Source organism: Pteronotus mesoamericanus, unplaced genomic scaffold (assembly GCF_021234165.1).
Source record: "Pteronotus mesoamericanus isolate MK-2021 breed Mesoamerican mustached bat unplaced genomic scaffold, CSHL_Meso_final contig_32, whole genome shotgun sequence".
Lineage (NCBI taxonomy): Eukaryota > Metazoa > Chordata > Mammalia > Chiroptera > Mormoopidae > Pteronotus > Pteronotus mesoamericanus.
The window spans coordinates 3234465-3253108 of record NW_026555134.1 but is presented as its reverse complement, the minus strand read 5'-3'; the positions used below and the strand labels follow the sequence as shown (position 1 = coordinate 3253108).

Here is an 18644-nt window from a genome sequence, read left to right as displayed (position 1 = left end):
CAAGATCCATTAAAAAATATTAAAAAATTTAAATCTATTATAAAGTCTGAGCAACTAAAACAACATGACACAGGCACAGAAATAATCAACTAGATCAATGAAATAAAATGAGCATTGTAGAAACAAATGAATATATCTAACAATGTAATAGATGATTAAACTGGTATTTCAAATCAATGGGAAAATAAGTCTTATTCAACAAATAAGGTGCATGGACCACTATTACTTGATATAAAACAAATATAGAGCCCTATTTCACACATTATACAAAAAATATCCAAATGAGTTAAAAAATCAATATGCAAAATCTAAGGAGTTATAGGAGAATATACAAAATAATATTTTTCTTACCCAGAAGTAACATATTCAAATCCAGAAGCTATAAAGTAAGATATTGACAATATGACAAATATTGACAAAGGTAGGAGTTCCATCTCTCTCCCTTTTTTTCGTTCGTTCGTTCGTTCGTTCTTTCTTTCGTAAATGCAGATTGATTTTATTTATTTTTTTAAATGTCAAAGTTAATTATAAAATATTGGAAAAATTTAAAACCATTCTAAAGTCTCAGCAATTAAACCAACATGACACCAGCACAGAAATAATCTGTCAGACCAGTGAAATATAATGAGCATTCTAGAGACAAATGTATATATCTGCCTAACAATATAATATATAATTAAGTTGATATTTCAAATCAATGGGGAAAACTAGACTTATTCAACAAACTAGGTGCATAGACCACTATTACTTGAAATAAAACAAATACAGAGCCCTATTTCACACATTATACAAGAACTATTCAGGTGAGTTGAAAATCAATATGTAGAATCTAAGGAGTTTTAGAAGAAAATAGAACTAATATTTTTCATGACCTGAAGTCAAATATTCAATCTCAGAAGCTCTGAAGTAAATATTGACAATGTGACTATATTAAACATTTAAGACTATATAGTAATACACATATAAAAAAAGTTAAAGGACAAGGAAGAGAATAGGAAAGTATTTGCAACACATCTAGAAAAGGGTTAATAGGGGCTTTTTTAGGGAAAAAAGTTCTACAAATCGAAAGTTCCATTTAATCGATAAATGGATCAAGAATACCAAGAAGTCATTTAAAGTTTTTTAAAAAATAATAGAAATAGGCAAGAAATATACAAAAACAGGTTTAGTTTCTACAAATAACAAAGGAACAATTAAAATAACGTCATTGTCACAATCAGATTAATGAGTATTAAAAATATTGGTAATATCAAGTATTGGCAACTCTGAAAGGAACTAGGTATTCATAGAAACTTTGTCTTCATCTTAAAGCAGTCCCTTTAGCATATTTTGCAGTGCTGGTTTGGTGGAGGTGTATTTTAGCCTTCTTTTGTCTGGGAAACTGCTTATTTCACCTTCCACTTTAATTGAGAGCCTTGCTGGGTAGAGCAGTCTTGGTTGCAGGCCTTTGCTTTTCATGACTTGGAAGATTTCTTGCCATTCCCTTCTGGCTTGCAGTGTTTCTGTTGCGGAGTCAGCTGCTAGCCGTAACGGGGCTCCCTTATATGTTACTACCTCTTTCTCCCTTGCTTGCTTTAGGATTCTGTTTGTCTTTGATATTTGCCATTTTAATGATGATGTGTCTTGGAGTGGGCCTCATGGGGTTCCTCTCGAGTGGGACCCTCTGTGCTTCCGGGACTTGTGTAACTTTTTCTCTCCTCAAATTAGGGAAGTTTTCCATCACTACTTTTTCAGACAGGTTCTCTATCCCTTCCTCCTCTTCTCCTTCTGGTATCCCTATTATACGGACATTATTACGTTTCAGGTTGTCCCGCATTTCCCTCAATGCCTCTTCATTCTTTTTGAGTCTTTTTTCATTTCCTTGCTCTTTCTGGGAGCTTTTTTCTACCTTATCCTTCAGCTTGCTCATTCGATCCTCTGCTTCATCTAGCCTGCGTTTGATTCCTTCTACCGTGTTCTTCAATTCAGAAATTGTATTCTTCATTTCTCTTGTCTCTTGTTGATAGTTTCTATGTCCTTTTTCATGCCGACATAGTTTGCAGTAAGTTCCTCGTAGTTTCCCTGTAGTTTTTTGTAGTTCTCTCTGAGCTCACTGAGCTCATTGAGCTTCCTTAAAACTGTTGTTTGGAACTCAATATCTGATAGTTTACTTGCCTCTATTTCATTTAGTTCTCTATGTGGGGATTCCTCCTTTCCCTTCGAGTGGGGCGTATTTCTTTGTCTTCCCATTATTTGTGAGACTCTTCTCTTTTGCTTCTGATTCTTAACAAGATCTGTCTTGATTTCCTGACTTTGTGGTGTGAACTTCTATGGTTGGAGACCGCTGTTTTTTTCTTTCTGGATCTGCCTTTGATGATATCAGATATCATCCCGGCCTGACCTTAGGCAGTCTGTTTGAGACTTCCCAGAATCTACTGTCTGTGGCTGTCTCCTTCAGCTGTTAATCTTGTCACTCTGCACTCAGCAGGCCTGCTTAGACAGCTCAGGGCGGGGCAGAGTCCCTCTTGGTGGCAGGGTTATTGGGTCCCTTCATTCTGTTGCCACTCAGGGGCGTGGTTGGCCTGAGCCAGATGGCTGCTGCTGTATCAAGGAGTCAGCACTGGGATCCCGCCGGATACTCTCTCCATTCTCTCCCCAAAGCTTTTGTTTCCAGTCTCTCTTCAAGAGTCTCTAGACCACTCTGCACCCCATTTAACCAGGGATCTACTATCTGTGGCTGCAACTCTGTACTCAGCAGGGTCATGTCTCTCCTGGGGGCAGGGTTATTGTATGCTCTCACTGTGTTGCCACTCAGGGGAGTGGTCTGCCTGAGCAAGATGGCTGCTCCTGTATGGGGAATGAGTGAGCACCAGCTACTCTCTCCATTCTCTCCCCAAAGCCTCCTTCCTCAGACTCTCCTCTGGCATCTCCAGCCAACTCTGCCCCTGCCTTTGTCAGAGACTAGGGTAAGTGGATGCAACTAAAAATTTATGTGTTGGCCCTTTAAACAGCTCTTTGCGTCACTAGCTGCCCATCTCTAGCAGAGAGCAACCCTACTGCTTTTTGCACCTGGCTGTTGTCTGTGTACTTTTTGGGCTCTGGTGCTGTAGGCTGGGGATCCCCGCTTATGGTTTAGACCCTGCTCTTCTCAGGGGGATCCAACTGGTCATTTCAATATTATTCTGGTGCTGCTGCCCATGGGCGTCCCGCCTGCCTTCTCGAGCCTCTACCGCACTCCTTACTAGTTAGGTTGTGCTAAAGCTGATTCTCCTGTCTGTCCGAGATTATAAGTTTCCTCTCTCGTTAATTGGTCAGTTGTTTGTTCCAGGTGATTTATCCACAATTTAGTTGTAATTCCAGGTTGGTCCTCAGAGGAGGTCAGTGTGACTTCCACTCACTCCTCCGCCATGTTGATTCTCTAACTTTTATGTTTCGGTCTATAATACCTTTTGAGTTAATTTTTATAGATGGTGTAAAGTAAATGTCTATGTTCAGCTTTTTTTTTTTCCATCCAATTATTCCAATACCATTAGGTGAAAAAGCCCTTCTTTCCCTATTGAATTGTCTAGGCACCTTTGGCAAAAATTAATTGACCATAAATAGAAGAGATTATTTCTGGACCCTCTTATTTTATTTTTTCCTCTATATCTTTATTTTTTTATTGCATTTTTTTCATGGACCCCTTATTTTATTCCATTGATCTATATGTCTGTTATTATGGCAATACCACACTCTCTTGATTACTGTAGCTTTACAGTAAGTTTTGAAATCAAGTAACTGTAAATCCTTTAACTATTTTTTCAAAGTTGTTTTGTCTATTCTGGTAACTTTGTATTTCCATATAAATTTTAGAATAACCCTGTCCTAAAATTTCTACAAAAATCTCTATTGGAATTTTGAAAAACGTTCCATTGCATCTATAAATCAATTTAGAGAAAATAGTCATCTTAGTAGAGTCGGCCAACTAGAGTCCTCAAGCCAAATCCAGCCCAACATAGCGCCACTCACTCATTAGTGTATTATCATTGCTGTCTTCATGCTATAACAGTAGAGTGGAGTAGTTGTAACAGACTGCATGACCCACAAAACCTAAAAGGCTTATTATCTGCTCCTTTACATAAGTCACCCCACTGCTGATCTTACACATTGTCCTCCAATCCATGAACATGGTATATCTCTCCATTTATTTAGATATCCTTTAACTTCTCGCAGCAATGTTTTGTGGTACTCAGTGTACATATCCTGCACTTCTTTTGTTAAATTTATTCCTAAATATGTTATTTATTTTCAGATTGCTTGTTGCCAATCGCCAATAATTGTATTGTTGCCAATACAATTAGTTTTTGTATACTTGTATCGAGCAACCTTGCTAAACTTGCTTATTAGTTCTAGTTATTTTATTGATTTCTGCTATTCTTATTATTTCATCCTTCCCAATTATTTTACTCTTCCCCCCTCACCTTCTTAATTTGGGAACTTAAATTGGTAATTTGAGACCTTTCGTCTTTATGTCATAAGCACTTTAGCTCTGTAAGTTTCTCTTTAAACATTGCTTTAGCTGTATTCCACAAATTTGGTTATTTTCATTATTCAGTTCAAAATATTTTCTCTATGATTTTATCTTTGACACATAGATTACTTACAAGTATTTTGTTTAATTTAGAAATACTCTGGGTATTCCTATATACCTTAGTGTTATTGACTTTTATTTCACCCCTTTGTGGTCAGAGATTATGTTCTGTATGGTTTCAATCCTTGAAAATTTAAAATTTACTTAATGGCCCAGCATATGTTTTCTCATGAATTCTTGAATATTATTTATTCTGAAGCAATTGAGAGTATCAGGCTATAAATATCAGACAGTGTTGTTCAGACCTATGTCTTTACTTGTTTTATTGTTGTTTTATTTTAGTCTAGTTATTATATTACTTGCTGAGAGGGCAGTTTTAACAATCTCCCACCACAATTGTACAATGGCTTATTTCTTCCTTCTATTCCATCAATTTTTGCTATTAGGCATATATATATAGTTTTATCTGTATGATGAATTTTATTATGAAATGGCTCCATTAATTGATAATACTCTGTATCTTGAAGTCTTTTTTTAAAAAAAAATCAGGGGTTAATACAGCTACTTCAACTTTTTAATGCTTATTAAAATATTCATGGTATATTTTTTCCATCCCTTTACTTTCAACTTATCAGTTCAAAATAAACCTCTTGTATATAGCATATATTTGGGTCTTTTTCCTTTAATTTATTCTGACAATCTCTGACTTTTAATTGGAACGTGTAGTTCATCAATATTAAAATAATTATTGATATGGCTGGATTTCCATGTAGCATTTATTTTCTGCTTATTCCTTCAGGCTTTTAAAAAAAATCTTAAAGATTTTATGTATTTATTTTTAGAGAGAAGGAAATGGAGGGAGAACGAGAGGTAGAGAAACATTGATTGGTTGCTTCTCACACGCCCCCAACCAGGAACCTGGCCAAGAACCCAGGCATGGGTCCAGATCAGGATCCAACCAGAGACGTTTTGCTTTGCAGAAAACACCCAACCCACTGAGCCACACCAGTCAGGGCCTTTCAGTTTTTATTAATATTTTTTCTTTCCCACCTTCTTTTGGATTATTTACATATTTTTCAGAATTGTATTTTAATGTATATATTAATTTTTAAATTATACCTCTTCACATTTTTAAAGAACTGATTGCTCCAGGACAATGATTCTCAGCTAGGGGTAATTTTGCCCCAAGGGAACATTTGTCAAGATCTAGAAACAACTGAGAGTGGAGGAGAAGAATGCTACTGGCATCTAGTGGTGCCAGGGATGCTGCCAAACATCCTACAACGCACAGGACAGCTTCTCACAACAAAGAATTATCAAGCCCAAGTGTCAACAGTGTCCAGGTTGAAAAACCCTGATTTATGATTATAATATGTATCTTTAAATGTTACTCACATTACATAAAATGTAAAAACCTTGAAACTATTCATTCAGCCACCCCATACCCAGTCGCATTTAACGCTATAGTTTCCATATATAATATGGAATATACCACAAAGGCAATGCCGTAGTTTTTTTTTCTTTAAATAGTCACACATATTTTAAAGACAGTAAAAAGAAAAAAAATAGCCTGTTATGTTTACCGAGATGTTTACCATTTCCAAAGTTCTTCAATCCTTCTGAATATTCAAGTTTTCCTCTAGTATTATTTCGCTTTAGTCTGAAGAACTTCCTTTAACATTTCTTATATTGCAAGTCTTGTGCTGACAAATTCTTAGTTTCCTTTTATCTGAAAATGCTCTTACTCTCATTCGTGAATGAAATTCTCACCAGATACAGAATTCAAGGTTGGCAGATTTTATTTCTTTCAGCACTTTAAAAGTTTTGTGCTCTGGTCACCATGATTTCTAATGAATAGTCAGAGTCATCTGAATTTTTATTTCTGTATATGTAATACGTTTTTATCTGGCAGCTTTCCAGAGAAAGCAGGCTTTGTATTGGAACATTAGCTGTTCCATGAAATCAATGGCACAACTGCGCTGACCTCAGGACAAAGCCCCCTAACAGGAAACGCACTATGCCATTCACTTTCTCTAAATTTTGACTTCCCTCCAAAATGTGCTGCTTTCTTCACTTACCAGAGACTTCAGGTAGTAGTTTTTTCTGTATTTTATTGATAGTTTGTCATTGATATCTGCAGGAGGGCTTGTCAGATAGGGGGTGAACCCATCCATTACCAGACGCAGAATCTTCTTATCACTTTTTTGTATACAATTTCTAAAGTGGTAGGTTGGGGAGTACAAGTATACTGTATATGTATATTTCAACAAAATAGCTGAAATAATTTTCCATGATATCATAGGATAAAAGCATGTGAAAAGTAGGAGGAACTCTAGATATTAGTTTGCTTAACACTTTCATTTTGTAGGCATGGAAACTGAGTCCTGGAAAGTCAAGCAGCCAATAACACACCTAAGATGTAACACAAGATACCTTGACAGCTGACTTCATACTCTGTCGTCTCAACACCACATGTCATTTTGGACACAATAGAGAAGTGGGGACTGATTAATATTATAATTAAAGAGTTTTTCAGATGGTAAAAAAAAATCTTACTCAAAGAATACAGATTGATAGACATCTACCTCAAGCGGATTTCTAATGATATATAGAAGGCCTTATTGTCCTTTTATTCTACCCTGCATAATACACACATTCCTACATTCATTCATTCAACAAATATTTACTGCTTGCCTATCATGTGCTAGGAATACAGCAGGGAACATGAATGATATTGTTCCTGCCCTTTTTAAGTTTACATTCTATCAGCTTATATTCTAGCCCAGAAGAGAGAAGCAAACAGTGAATAAGAAGCTTTCTACACTGCTGACTCCCTCCTCCTTGAAACTTATTCTTCTCTTGACTTTTTCCTCAATTCACCCATTAAATGGTTCAATCCTTTGCCCCTTTCTCGCTTTAGACACATTCCCTAAGCAACCTTGCCTTCTCCGTATGGTTTCCACAGCATATATGTTGATTGCTCTCAACTTTTCATTTTTAACACAGATCTCTAAAATAAGCTCTAAATTATCTCTTGTACATATTCAATGATATATATACCATCTAAGCCCTTCAAACCTGCCATCGCCAGAGCTGAACTCAACTTATTCCCTATCAAACACACTTCTCTTTCTGTCTTTCCCATCCTAGTGGTATCACCCCAGAGGCACTGCCTGTTTCACCTCTCCCATGCGCTGAGGGTCACCAGCTCCTTTTAATTCTACTTCCTGAGTCTTCCTCCACTATAACTCCTCTGCTATTGACCCAACTATCTTCTTTACATTATTATAGTAGACTCCTAAGCAGTTTCTCAGCATTTTGCATCAGAATTGATTTCCTATAATACAAATTTGATAATGTCATTTCTCCTGTGCTTGTACTTTTGCCAGCTCTTATTTTATTGTACAAGATTACTTAGTTTATCATTAAACTTTGAACAAGAAGAGACCATGCTTTGATTATCTTAAATTTCTATAATCTAGCAACAGTAAGTTAACAGTTCAAATCAAGGCATTAAAGATGTTCTCATTAAATCTGGATTACAAAATTTGCACGAAAATATAACAAATTCAGACATACAAACTGCTTAAATAATTAGCCAGACTAAAAAGGAGACACCTACTAGGAAAAAAGTATTAAATCTAAGCAAAAATAGTAAATAAATGAAACAACAAAAATATGGAGAGGATCCCTTAATAACACATGTGAAAAGATGTAGGCATTTCAGGTTATTTCATTAGTAATTTAATTCTCAAAAAGCTAATGCAACTTTAGGCTGCCATAAAGTATTAGTAGTGGTTTCAATCTATACTATATGTTATGGGTATCATATTTTAAGAGAATCAACGACAAAGTGACTGCCCTGCTAAGATGAGAAAACAGGACAGGGTGGGGCCCTGAGTCCAGTTTTATGAGAAAAGGCATGCGTAAGTCAAATGCACCTTATTACTCATCAAAAGAAAGTGATCATTTTTGCAAGTCAGGTTAGGTGGTCAGTTATTTCTCATTACCCTAATTCTCTGAAAAGTTACTCACAGCTGAAGAGTAGAGTTCAAACTCTTGCTCAGGAAGGAAAGAATGCCAGCCATCTTCTATCACTTCAAACAAGGGCCGGTAAAAGAAAGGGTACATCAGAGTGATGGAGTCCAGGGTTGACAATGCCTAGGGGGTAAAAAGGAAATAAAGAAAGGATAAAGGAGCATACCACAATTTGGAACACTTTCTAATGGCCATATCGGTATTAAACAAATAGACCAAATAATGGTGGGCATATTTCTCTTACACTGTATTTATCACTGGATACAATTATAGAGTACTGAAGCTAATTTCCATGCTTCTGGCATCTAACCATGACATACACTCAATTAGCATTTGCTGAATGAACAGAAGAATTAAATAATGTGCATACTTACTCTAGGAGAAAAAGGAAATAACTCCTTCTTGACATCATTAATAAAGCCTAATATAACAGTCTGTATATTTTGGGAGATCAGAGAACAAATAGGTTTTGTTAGTCAGTAAAGTCTTTGCTCAAAATCTAGTTATCAACTATATAAACATATGTAAGTTATTTAAAATCAGCATCTGTTAATAACTGTAAAATAGGATGACACAGCTTAGTGGCCAAAAAATCAGACTGGAGTCAGCCTGCTGGACTCAAATTCCAGATCCCAGTTCAATATTAGTTAAGTTACGCAACCACTCTATGGCTCCGGTTCTGCAGCTGTGAAACTGGGGAAATAACAGTACCTACCTCGCAGGGCTGTTAGGAACATTAAGAGAAGTGTGTGTAACAGGCCTAGAGGAGGCCCTGGCACATAATAAACTCTGAAATAATTTTAGCTATTACATGTTCCACATATATGCTCCATCAATGTTCATTCCCTGCCTAGAGTGATGTGCCATTTGATCAGGTAGCAGCACATTTTTATGCTACACGGACCAATTTTCAAGCTGGGGCAATAACTCTGCAGTCCCACAATGACCCTATATTCATCTACAGCTCTTGAATTCTGGGTGACACCACCAGAAAACCTGACCAGAAGGGAGGAAAGACAGATGTCATATGGCAGTACAATCCTTCAGACAGGAGAATTATGGAAAGCATTTCTATGGCTGGACAAATAGGCACCAAAATCAATTAGCATAATTCAAACTGCAGTAATTATGGAGGCACACCCCTGGAGGGAGGAGCAGGCCCACCAGCATGCCAATACCCCAAACCCTTAAAGGCAGCTCCCTCCTTCTGGTCACAGAAAGATCAGACACAAAAGGATGGGCACAAGATTTATTAAAAAAAAGATTGAACATGTCATTCAGCAGTTTAACAAAAACATCACCATTCAAAGTTGTTCTTCTATCTGTCCATAAACCATGAAGTCTTCCCCCCAACCCAAAGAACAAAAATACGGAGAAGCAAGGCTCGTTAATCCATTATCTAGTTCTATATTGTCTTTGGCTGCCAATCACACCAAACAGAAGCAGAAAAGCCAGTGTTCACATCTGATGTAGGCCAGAGCTGTCATTGGTCAGTTCAACAATCCGTTCATTCGTTTGTTCGTTCTTTCATTCATTTTTAAGATATTCTTTGTAATACTTAGAAAAATTTCAGCTTTACTGAGATATAACTAATAAATAAAACTGTAATTATTTTAGAGGGTACAGCATAATATATACACATTATGAAAGGATCTGTCTCTCACATTGAGTTGACACACGATCACCTCACATCACCTTTTGCTGTTGTTTTGGAGAACATTTAAGTTTGATTCTTTTAGCTAATTTCAATTAAACAATACAGTGTTATCAACTATAGTCACAATGTTATACATTAGATCCACAGGCTTTATTTAGCTTACAGCTGAAAGTTTGTAACTTTTACAGATGCATCCCTATTTTCCCCACAGCACAGCCCCTGGCAACCACTTTTCTACTCTCTCTTTCTATGAGTTTGACTTTACTTTTTAAGATTCCACATACGAGTGTTACCATGCAGTGTTTGTCTTTCTCTGTCTCGCTTATTTCACTTAGCATAATGACTTCCAGATCCATCCATGCTGTCGCAAACGGCAGGATTACTTTCTTTTTCTGAGGCTGAATAATATCCCCCCCACCCTCATTCTCTTAATCCACTCATCCGTCCACACTTAGGCTGTTTCTAGACCTTGGCTATTAAGAATAATGCTCCTATGAACACAGGAGTACAGGTATTTCTTTGAGATAATGACTTTGTTTTCTTTGGATATATACTCAGAAGTGGAATTGCTGGATCCTATGGTAGTTCTATTTTTGATCTCTTGAGGAACCTCCATACTGTCTTCCATTGTGACTGGTACAACTATTATTTTAAATGCAAGTCAACAACCACTCTGGCAGACGATAAACACTTGTCACGATTACATTTTATGTCACTAGAGATAGGACTTTTCCTTTGAACACATTAATGCTGAAGAACTAAAAACATTTCAACCCCAAAAGGCAGTTGAAAGAACATAGAAAACGGCTTCATCAGACTTCCTGCTACAATTTAGAAAACTGAGCATTTGCCAATTATCCTTCCAATGGGATTCTATTTGTGGCAACAGAGTGTATTTGGGTATTTAGTCTCTTGATTACAAAGAGCTCAACTATGCTATATAAGAATTTCACTTATTACTCCCAAATTATGTCAAAATGTATTGGGGGAAGAGGAATTGAAAGGCAGTAAAGGCTAGAGGCCAAGTTCACTATGTATATTTACTAACCTGTAAAAACAATAGAGCATTTACATTCTGATGTCAAATTATGAGGATGACTCATAATTTATGACCTCTTTTTACCCGTAAGGGCTTATATATATCATTAGGTGATTTCTATGGAACATTAGATAATATCTACAGCTAAGTAAACAACTGAGTAGTATCAGATGCTAACAGAGCTAAGTAAATTCAATCACAAAGTAGATTAATAAGTCTTGCCCTATGTCTTCACCACTATGCTTCACCATAGGCAACTTTACTAACGCCCACTAACCAGCTATCTTACTAATTAGAAACTGGATAAGAAAAATGTGCACAGGTCAGTGACAGCCCAACCCCACAACTGGAAAAAACAAAACAAGCAAACAAAAAAAAACCACATGCTTAACTGGAGTGGGTCAGTAGCATTCTCCTGCCCAGTAACAGGACTGTATTTGAATTTAACAGCCTAGAAGCACTTGCATTTCTTATTCATGTTAGCGAATTCAGCCAAATCAACATTACTGTGTTACTTCCAAATAACAGGTATGTAAGACAGTTCAGCTCATCTTATAAATGAAATATAATTTAGTCTTAAATGGTAAGGAAATTTTGTCACATGCTACAATATGGATAAACCTGGAAGAATAACCCTAAAAACTACTACGTGTCAATAAAATCGTGTTTCATTCCTATAACATTGAATCAGGGTAAAGCTTTTCCCATCAGTCTTCAATATTTGAGTCACAGAACATGACCAAATAGCTAATGAAGAAACACAAGAGCTACACTGAGTCAGAATATAAGGCTCTTTTTCATTACTATTTATTTTCATCACATTTTGCTTCCAAAACACTTACCTCAATAGAACTGGCTATATTCAAACATTCCTCCATTCCAGGAATATCCAACTGAATTATTCGAAAATCTTTACATTTTATGATGATGGTACCCAGTGGTCCCACAAACCTGTACAAAATTATAAGTTATGCTTAGGAACACATGTATTTCTAATTTTATGCATATGATTAGTTCTGTGAAAAAAGAATCTAGTTATAATTACCATCTATATTCAACTTTCTTCTCCCCAATTAGTCTAATTAAGGAAGAGTTAAGCCTGCATCATAAAAATGTGAGCCATAAATTATTTAAAATATATATATTGAAAAAATATTTTCAAATATACTTTATATTAGACAAAATCATTTATCAAAGATTATTTGGGGCCTTACTTCAAAGAATAGCAAAAAAAAAATCTCTATTTAATATATTAAGTGTTTGTTATAGACACAGACAACAGGCATACCTTGGAGATATTGCAACTTTGGTTCCAGACCACTATAATAAAGCAACTATTGCAATAAAATGAGTTGTAATCCAACTGGGAAGTGTAATAAAATAAGGTTTGTATTTATATTCTCTGACCACAATGAGATAAAATTAGAAATCAATAACAAAAATAAAGACTGAGAAATTCACAAAATTGTGAAAATTAAACAACACGCTTTGAAACAACCAATGGATCAAAGAAGTCACAAGGGAAATCAGAAAATATTCAGAGATAAATGAAAACAAAAATGCAACATTACAAAACATATGGGACACAGCAACAGCTGTACATATATTTTACATATAAATACATAAAACCACCTGATATATTATAAATCTGTCAAGGATGGGTTGTTAGATGATATTTTAGGAAAACAGACATGTTACATGCAGAAAAACAAAGTTGGATACTTACCACGCTTGAAACAAAGGTAGAATCCAAACAAATTAAAGACCTAAAAATGAAGACTAAAACTATAAAGCTAATATGAAAGAAAATGTAGAAGAATATCTAGTGACCTTGGGATAAGAAAGGACTTCTTAAATAAGTAAGACTTAAAAACATAAACCATACAGTAAAGCATTGACAAATACTGCATTAAAATTAAGGACTTCTTTTCAACAAAAGGCACCGCAGGAAAATTAACTAACAGATGAGAGACTAGAAGACATTTGCAACATATAAGTGAAGAATTAATAACTAGAGGGTATACAAGGAACTGGTGCAAATTAACACATGGTAACACATCCAGTTTTCCCAGAAAGGAAAATATTTCTAACTGAATTGCTAACAAATACATAAAGAAATACTTAAGCTCACCAGGAATTAGAGAAATACAAATTAAAACAAAAAGATACTATTTCACAATCATCAGAATGGCAAAAATTAGGAAGACAATAATACCAAATGTTGGTAAGAACGTGGGAGGACAAAGCAGAATAGTCATCTGGGAGGGCTATCTAGCATTACTTTGTGAAATGCATTAGATACCTACTTTCTGGCTCCACCCCATCTTAGGCACAATCTCAGAGAAACTCCTGCACAAGACTATAATGGGACCCAAATGAATATGTATATTTTACCAGAGTTGTTGGGATGACTGAATTGGAGATTACCTAAAGGGTCAGATAAATGTTGTAGACACTTTGGAATTCTATGCTGCAGTCAGAAGCAGTGACATGGATGAACAGAGAGCAATATGAAGAGATCTTGAAAAAGATTACTGAGATAGAACAAGATCTACAACATAATCCTACTCAGGTAAATTAAACTCAGACATGCATGTGTGCATACACCCACACACAGCAGTGCTATATACTTTATAGGGACATATATATCTGTATCTATATATCTATATCTATATCTATCTCCTCCAAGGACAAACAGCAACACTTAACAGTTACCTATAGTGGCTGATGATGAGGTAGAAAATGGGAGTGAAAATTAGGGCTAAAGAAGAATAAAACAAAACACTGAGAAAACCCTGTAATGAATGATGAGTCATCAACTAAGTAGGGTTAACTCAACTGTCTATATGTGAGGTCTATAAAAAGAAAAAGCAAGTACAATTGTAAACTTGTATACAGCCTTGTCTAATGAAAGGATCAAATAAAATTATGTATGCAGTGTAAATGAAAGTTTTTTATAAGCCTGTAGAGCATTATTCAAATATAAATTTACACTTGAGATGAGAGGGGTTGTCTTCCCCTTATGTGATAGAACTGAGGTTCACAGAGGTTAAATACCTTGTCCAAAGGCACCTTTCTGACAAGAGGCAAACTGAAAGAGTCATCCTTAATACTGTTCTTCTTTGCACACCCCATGTATAATTCACCAGCAAGGCAGGGTAGCTCAGCCTTCGAAATATATCCCCAATCTGACTGCTTCTCTACTACTACTCCAGGTCACATCACCTTTTGCTTGAGCTACTCAACAGGCCTACTTGGGCCTGTTGCTTCCGCTCATGATTCTCTAGAATTCATTTTCTGCCGGCGACCAGAATCATCTCCTAAAAAGTCTATCTACTGCTACTTCCTTGCTTTGAACGCTTCAAGGCCTTCCCATGAAAACCATCACCATGGTATATAAGGCCCTGGAAGATTGGGCCCCTGCTTATCCCTCCAGCCACAGTTTCTGCTGTCCGCATAGCTTCTACCCCTTGCTCACTGCCCTCCAGCCACACTGGCCTTTGTTTTTCCTTGTACATGCCAGTGTTTCTCTTTCAGGCTTTGTCCTCACTGTTCCCTGGCTGAAATGCTTTTCTCTGATATTTACATTGTTAGCTTCCTCCCTTCACTGAGATGGCATTCATTTGAATGTCACTTGTCTTCCTGGCATTCTCTATCCTCCCATCCTCCTTTATCTTCCTCCCTGGCACTTATTTGTTGATTTATCTGAATGTCCAGCTCCTCCGGTACATAAGCTCCTCATCCGTCTTAGTCACCACTGCATCAGCAGAGCCCTGACAGTGCAGTACACAGAAGACACATGGAAGTAAATATTTCTTGGAAGCAACAAACAACTAATGATTTGACCACCTACGTCATGCTCTTTCCAACATGCTGCTCCCTAGGAGAAAGACAAAAGCATGTACGGTTTGTCATTTACCACCGAAGAGATTACAAGGCCCATGTTCTATACACTTCCTTAAGCCCTACCAGGCCCAGCATGTAATAAATGCTAGGTAGATATGATGAAATGAAAGACTGAAAAGCAACCACACAAAGTAAATAAGAAAGAAAAGAGAGTTAATGGCATGGAGAGACTCTGATTTGTATTCAGTGGCACCACTGGCCATTCAGTGGTCAAGCCTTCTTTTATTTCCTATGTGCCTATCTGCCCAAGCCACAGTTACACGTTTTGAAGGAGATAAAAATTAATGAAATGTGCATCCTGGTGTCAAGGGGCTAAAATATATGTAGTCATCTAAATACAAATTTTAATATATATTTATGAAAGAGACATAATTAAAAAGCTATAGGATTTCAAGGTGAGGGGAATTACTTCTGGCTGTGGGATTAACAGAAGAACTGTGAAAGAGATGGCAGTTGAAATGGTTATACTGAACATTGATAGATTGCTAACAGTTGGATGATAGTCTATAAACTCCTGCAACAAATATATTTTATCCATCTTGGTGTCCTCAATGCCTCACAAAATATCTGCAATATAATGCCTTCAATGTTTAAGAAACTTGGGAGGAGCAAGGTACTCCCTCTACTTCCTTTGGTGTCAGCACAATATAGACATGAGAGAATGCAAGACATGAATGAGCAAAAACAGCAAAAACTGGCTAGTAAAAAAAAAAGTTCATGAAAGGGAAAGTCATGACCTAGGGTGGGAAGAGTAGGTTGGTGACAGAACAACATGGAGTGCCATGAATGACAGACTACGGGGTTTAGACTTTATTATGCAGGCAAGGACACAACACTGAAAACCTTTACCTATGAGGTAATATGAGGAGTTTCATAGGAGCCCTCTGTTAAAAAAAAAAAAATCTATTACCACTTCACCCATACTCTTTCAAATTCTACCATTAGAAATTACTTTCTTTGAAGGCATAACCTCTTTAGGAATCTTCTCAGTATCAAATTTTCTTGAGAGATAATAGGTAAAGCTACTGTCATTCATTTACATGTTAGTATAAATTGGATAATCAATTTACCTTCTCCTGCCTAGAGTGAGTACACAGCCATTGGGGAAATGGGAATTTTGACTGCAGATGAACTATAACCTTTTTTTGACTCTGAAATACTGCCTTGGAAAGACAGAGCCTAGGTACAAAAAAAGAGGTTAATTAACACCTTTGCTTAAGGGCCAACTCTGTTCTTTCCAAAAGCAGAATTGAGTGAAGAGAGGTAAAAGAGATTATTATCTCCCATAGTGGGAAGTATTAAAAGGGTGACATGAAAAGTAAGAAATAAGGAGAAATGTGATCATTTCTTTGAGGGGAGAAAACGGGTTTTATGGGATTTAGACAGTACATACTGAGTTGAGTCTTCCTCAAAGGTGGCAAATAAAGACTTAACCTAAATCGCATTGAATCACAACTTCATGAATGTGATGGACAATTATTATTCAAGGAATATCATGGTGCAAGGAGAAGAAAATGCAAAAGAAAATCTACTGAAATACTGTTATGTACCGAAAATGATAATCAGGATGATGATAACCCCGGGAATTCCATCCAGACTAGTACTAGAAACCAGGGGATTTCCTATGAGTGGTTTTCTGCTTTCAAAAACTCAAATCTTCAGTCAAGGCCAGACAGGGTTCATTCTGCTGGTTTGGACAAAAGGAAAACACTGGGACGCGTTTCCCCAGGGGTCCACCTAAGGACCCCAGGTTCCCTGCAGAATAGGGGGTGGGATGAGCACTCACCGCTTGTCGATGGCGTCGATGTTTGAATGGAGGAGCCACAACTCCTCCGTGTTGTCCTGCCGAGAGGACAGGATCAGGTGGTGGCCAGTCAGACACAAGGTTCCTTCAACGGCCGGATAAAAAGGTCGGTGAAGCACCACATTGTCCACCCGTGGGGTCTTAATCAGCTCCGCAAACTCCATGTTCCCCAGCGGCCGGAACCAGGGGACAGGTGCCTCCAGGAGATCGAGGGCGGTTACACCGCCGCAGGGCTGAAGAAACTGACCTGGCTCAGGGCAGGCCGGAGGGGCGTGGTCCGGGGCGGGGAGGCCGGGCCCCGCCCCAGGACAGGGTGGGCTCGGCGAGGCCTGTGGCCTCTGTCACTGGCTGTTACGGGAAGCCTGGGACTCGGCCAGACAAGGGCGTTTCTCCCGCACCTCCTGGTTCCCCGCAGACCCAGGACTCGGCCAGAGAACGCTCCGTGACAGGCCCAGTAGCCACCGCCACCACCTGGGGACCCGGTGAGGGCGGGCTGGCTGAAGGGAAAAGGGCGAGGCCGTTTTAGGACCAGTTTCCAAGTCCCAGCAGCTAGGGACTGCTGGCGGAAGTAGCTGCTCCTAGCCGGAGCCTAGGGCAACTCCGGGCGGAAGCTGCGGAACTCGAAACTCTGGAGACCGGAAGTCAGAGCCGGAAGTCGGTCCCCACCTGGATCCGGAAGCACAGCCAAAGTCGCAGATTTGTGTTCCCACCAGGAAAAAGCTCCGTTTCAGGTCCACTACTGTATCCCTCACCTCCTTCAAATATTCCGTATATGAAAAAGCCGGGAAACGTGGGACGACGAGAGGAGGTTCCTCTCCTCTCCCCCTTCCTTTCAGTAATAAGCTCTCTAAGGGCCCTTGCAAGCGTGGGGCAGCCAACAATAGTGGCGATTTTCATCCATTCTCCATGAAGAGATTGCCAAATGTGGGATCGAATCAGCGACTATGACACCAGAGAAGACCCCAGAGAAGACGCCATATGTAAGGGCAGGACATTGCAGACTTACAGAGAACGCGGCGCCAAGGTGTTGTGGCCTTGAATAAGAAAGGAAAAGCATCCGAAGACCTACGAGAGGGGCCTAGGTATAAATAACGTACAATGCACAGAGGAGGAAGTGATTCTGTCCTGCGAGGAAGCTCAAGTGACTTGCTAAAACAATCAGTTTGTAGCACAGACTAGTGTGTACTGTAGATCCAGGAAATCCAAAGCATTAGGGCTTTGATCACCACCGCACAGCCTCCCCATTAAATACAACCCAGCCAAACTTCCCAGAAACCTAAATTTTGCCAGAAAGTTACTCAAATACTTCTTCCTTGGTGCCTCCCCAACTCTTTTAAACTGGCATTTTCTCATTCTAAAATAGGGAATTAGAGGTGAGATATGCAAGTTTTGTCCTGATCCATTGTCACTTAAGTAACTTTTGAAATCCTCCCCATCTAGCATAGCAAATTGGCTAAAGTCTCATAGCAAAGACAAACTGCCTCAAATTTTATCAGATTATCAAACACGTGTGTCTGCTTTTGCCCTTCCCTTTCGAAAATGTTTGGTTCTTAGATCAACATCGTAAAGATCGTTACAACTGAGAGCCCTGTTTTATTATATTTGCAAAAGAAAAACGGTAACCAACAGAGGAGGGAATAACAGGAAGTGA

At 38.0% G+C, this 18644-nt stretch overlaps 1 protein-coding gene across 1 annotated transcript in view; it reads right to left on the bottom strand.

Moving 5' to 3' along the window:
* MTMR9 (myotubularin related protein 9) overlaps positions 1-17468 on the bottom strand; it is a 42040-nt gene extending 24572 nt beyond the window's left edge. The window contains exons 1-3 of the mRNA XM_054576039.1: positions 16976-17468; positions 12126-12234; positions 8585-8710 (exon numbers count right to left, since the gene is read on the bottom strand). Of these exons, the coding sequence (XP_054432014.1) occupies positions 8585-8710; positions 12126-12234; positions 16976-17157 (417 nt within the window). The 5' untranslated portion in view covers positions 17158-17468. The remainder of the gene's footprint in view (positions 1-8584; positions 8711-12125; positions 12235-16975) is intronic.
* Positions 17469-18644: the final 1176 nt, after the last annotated feature.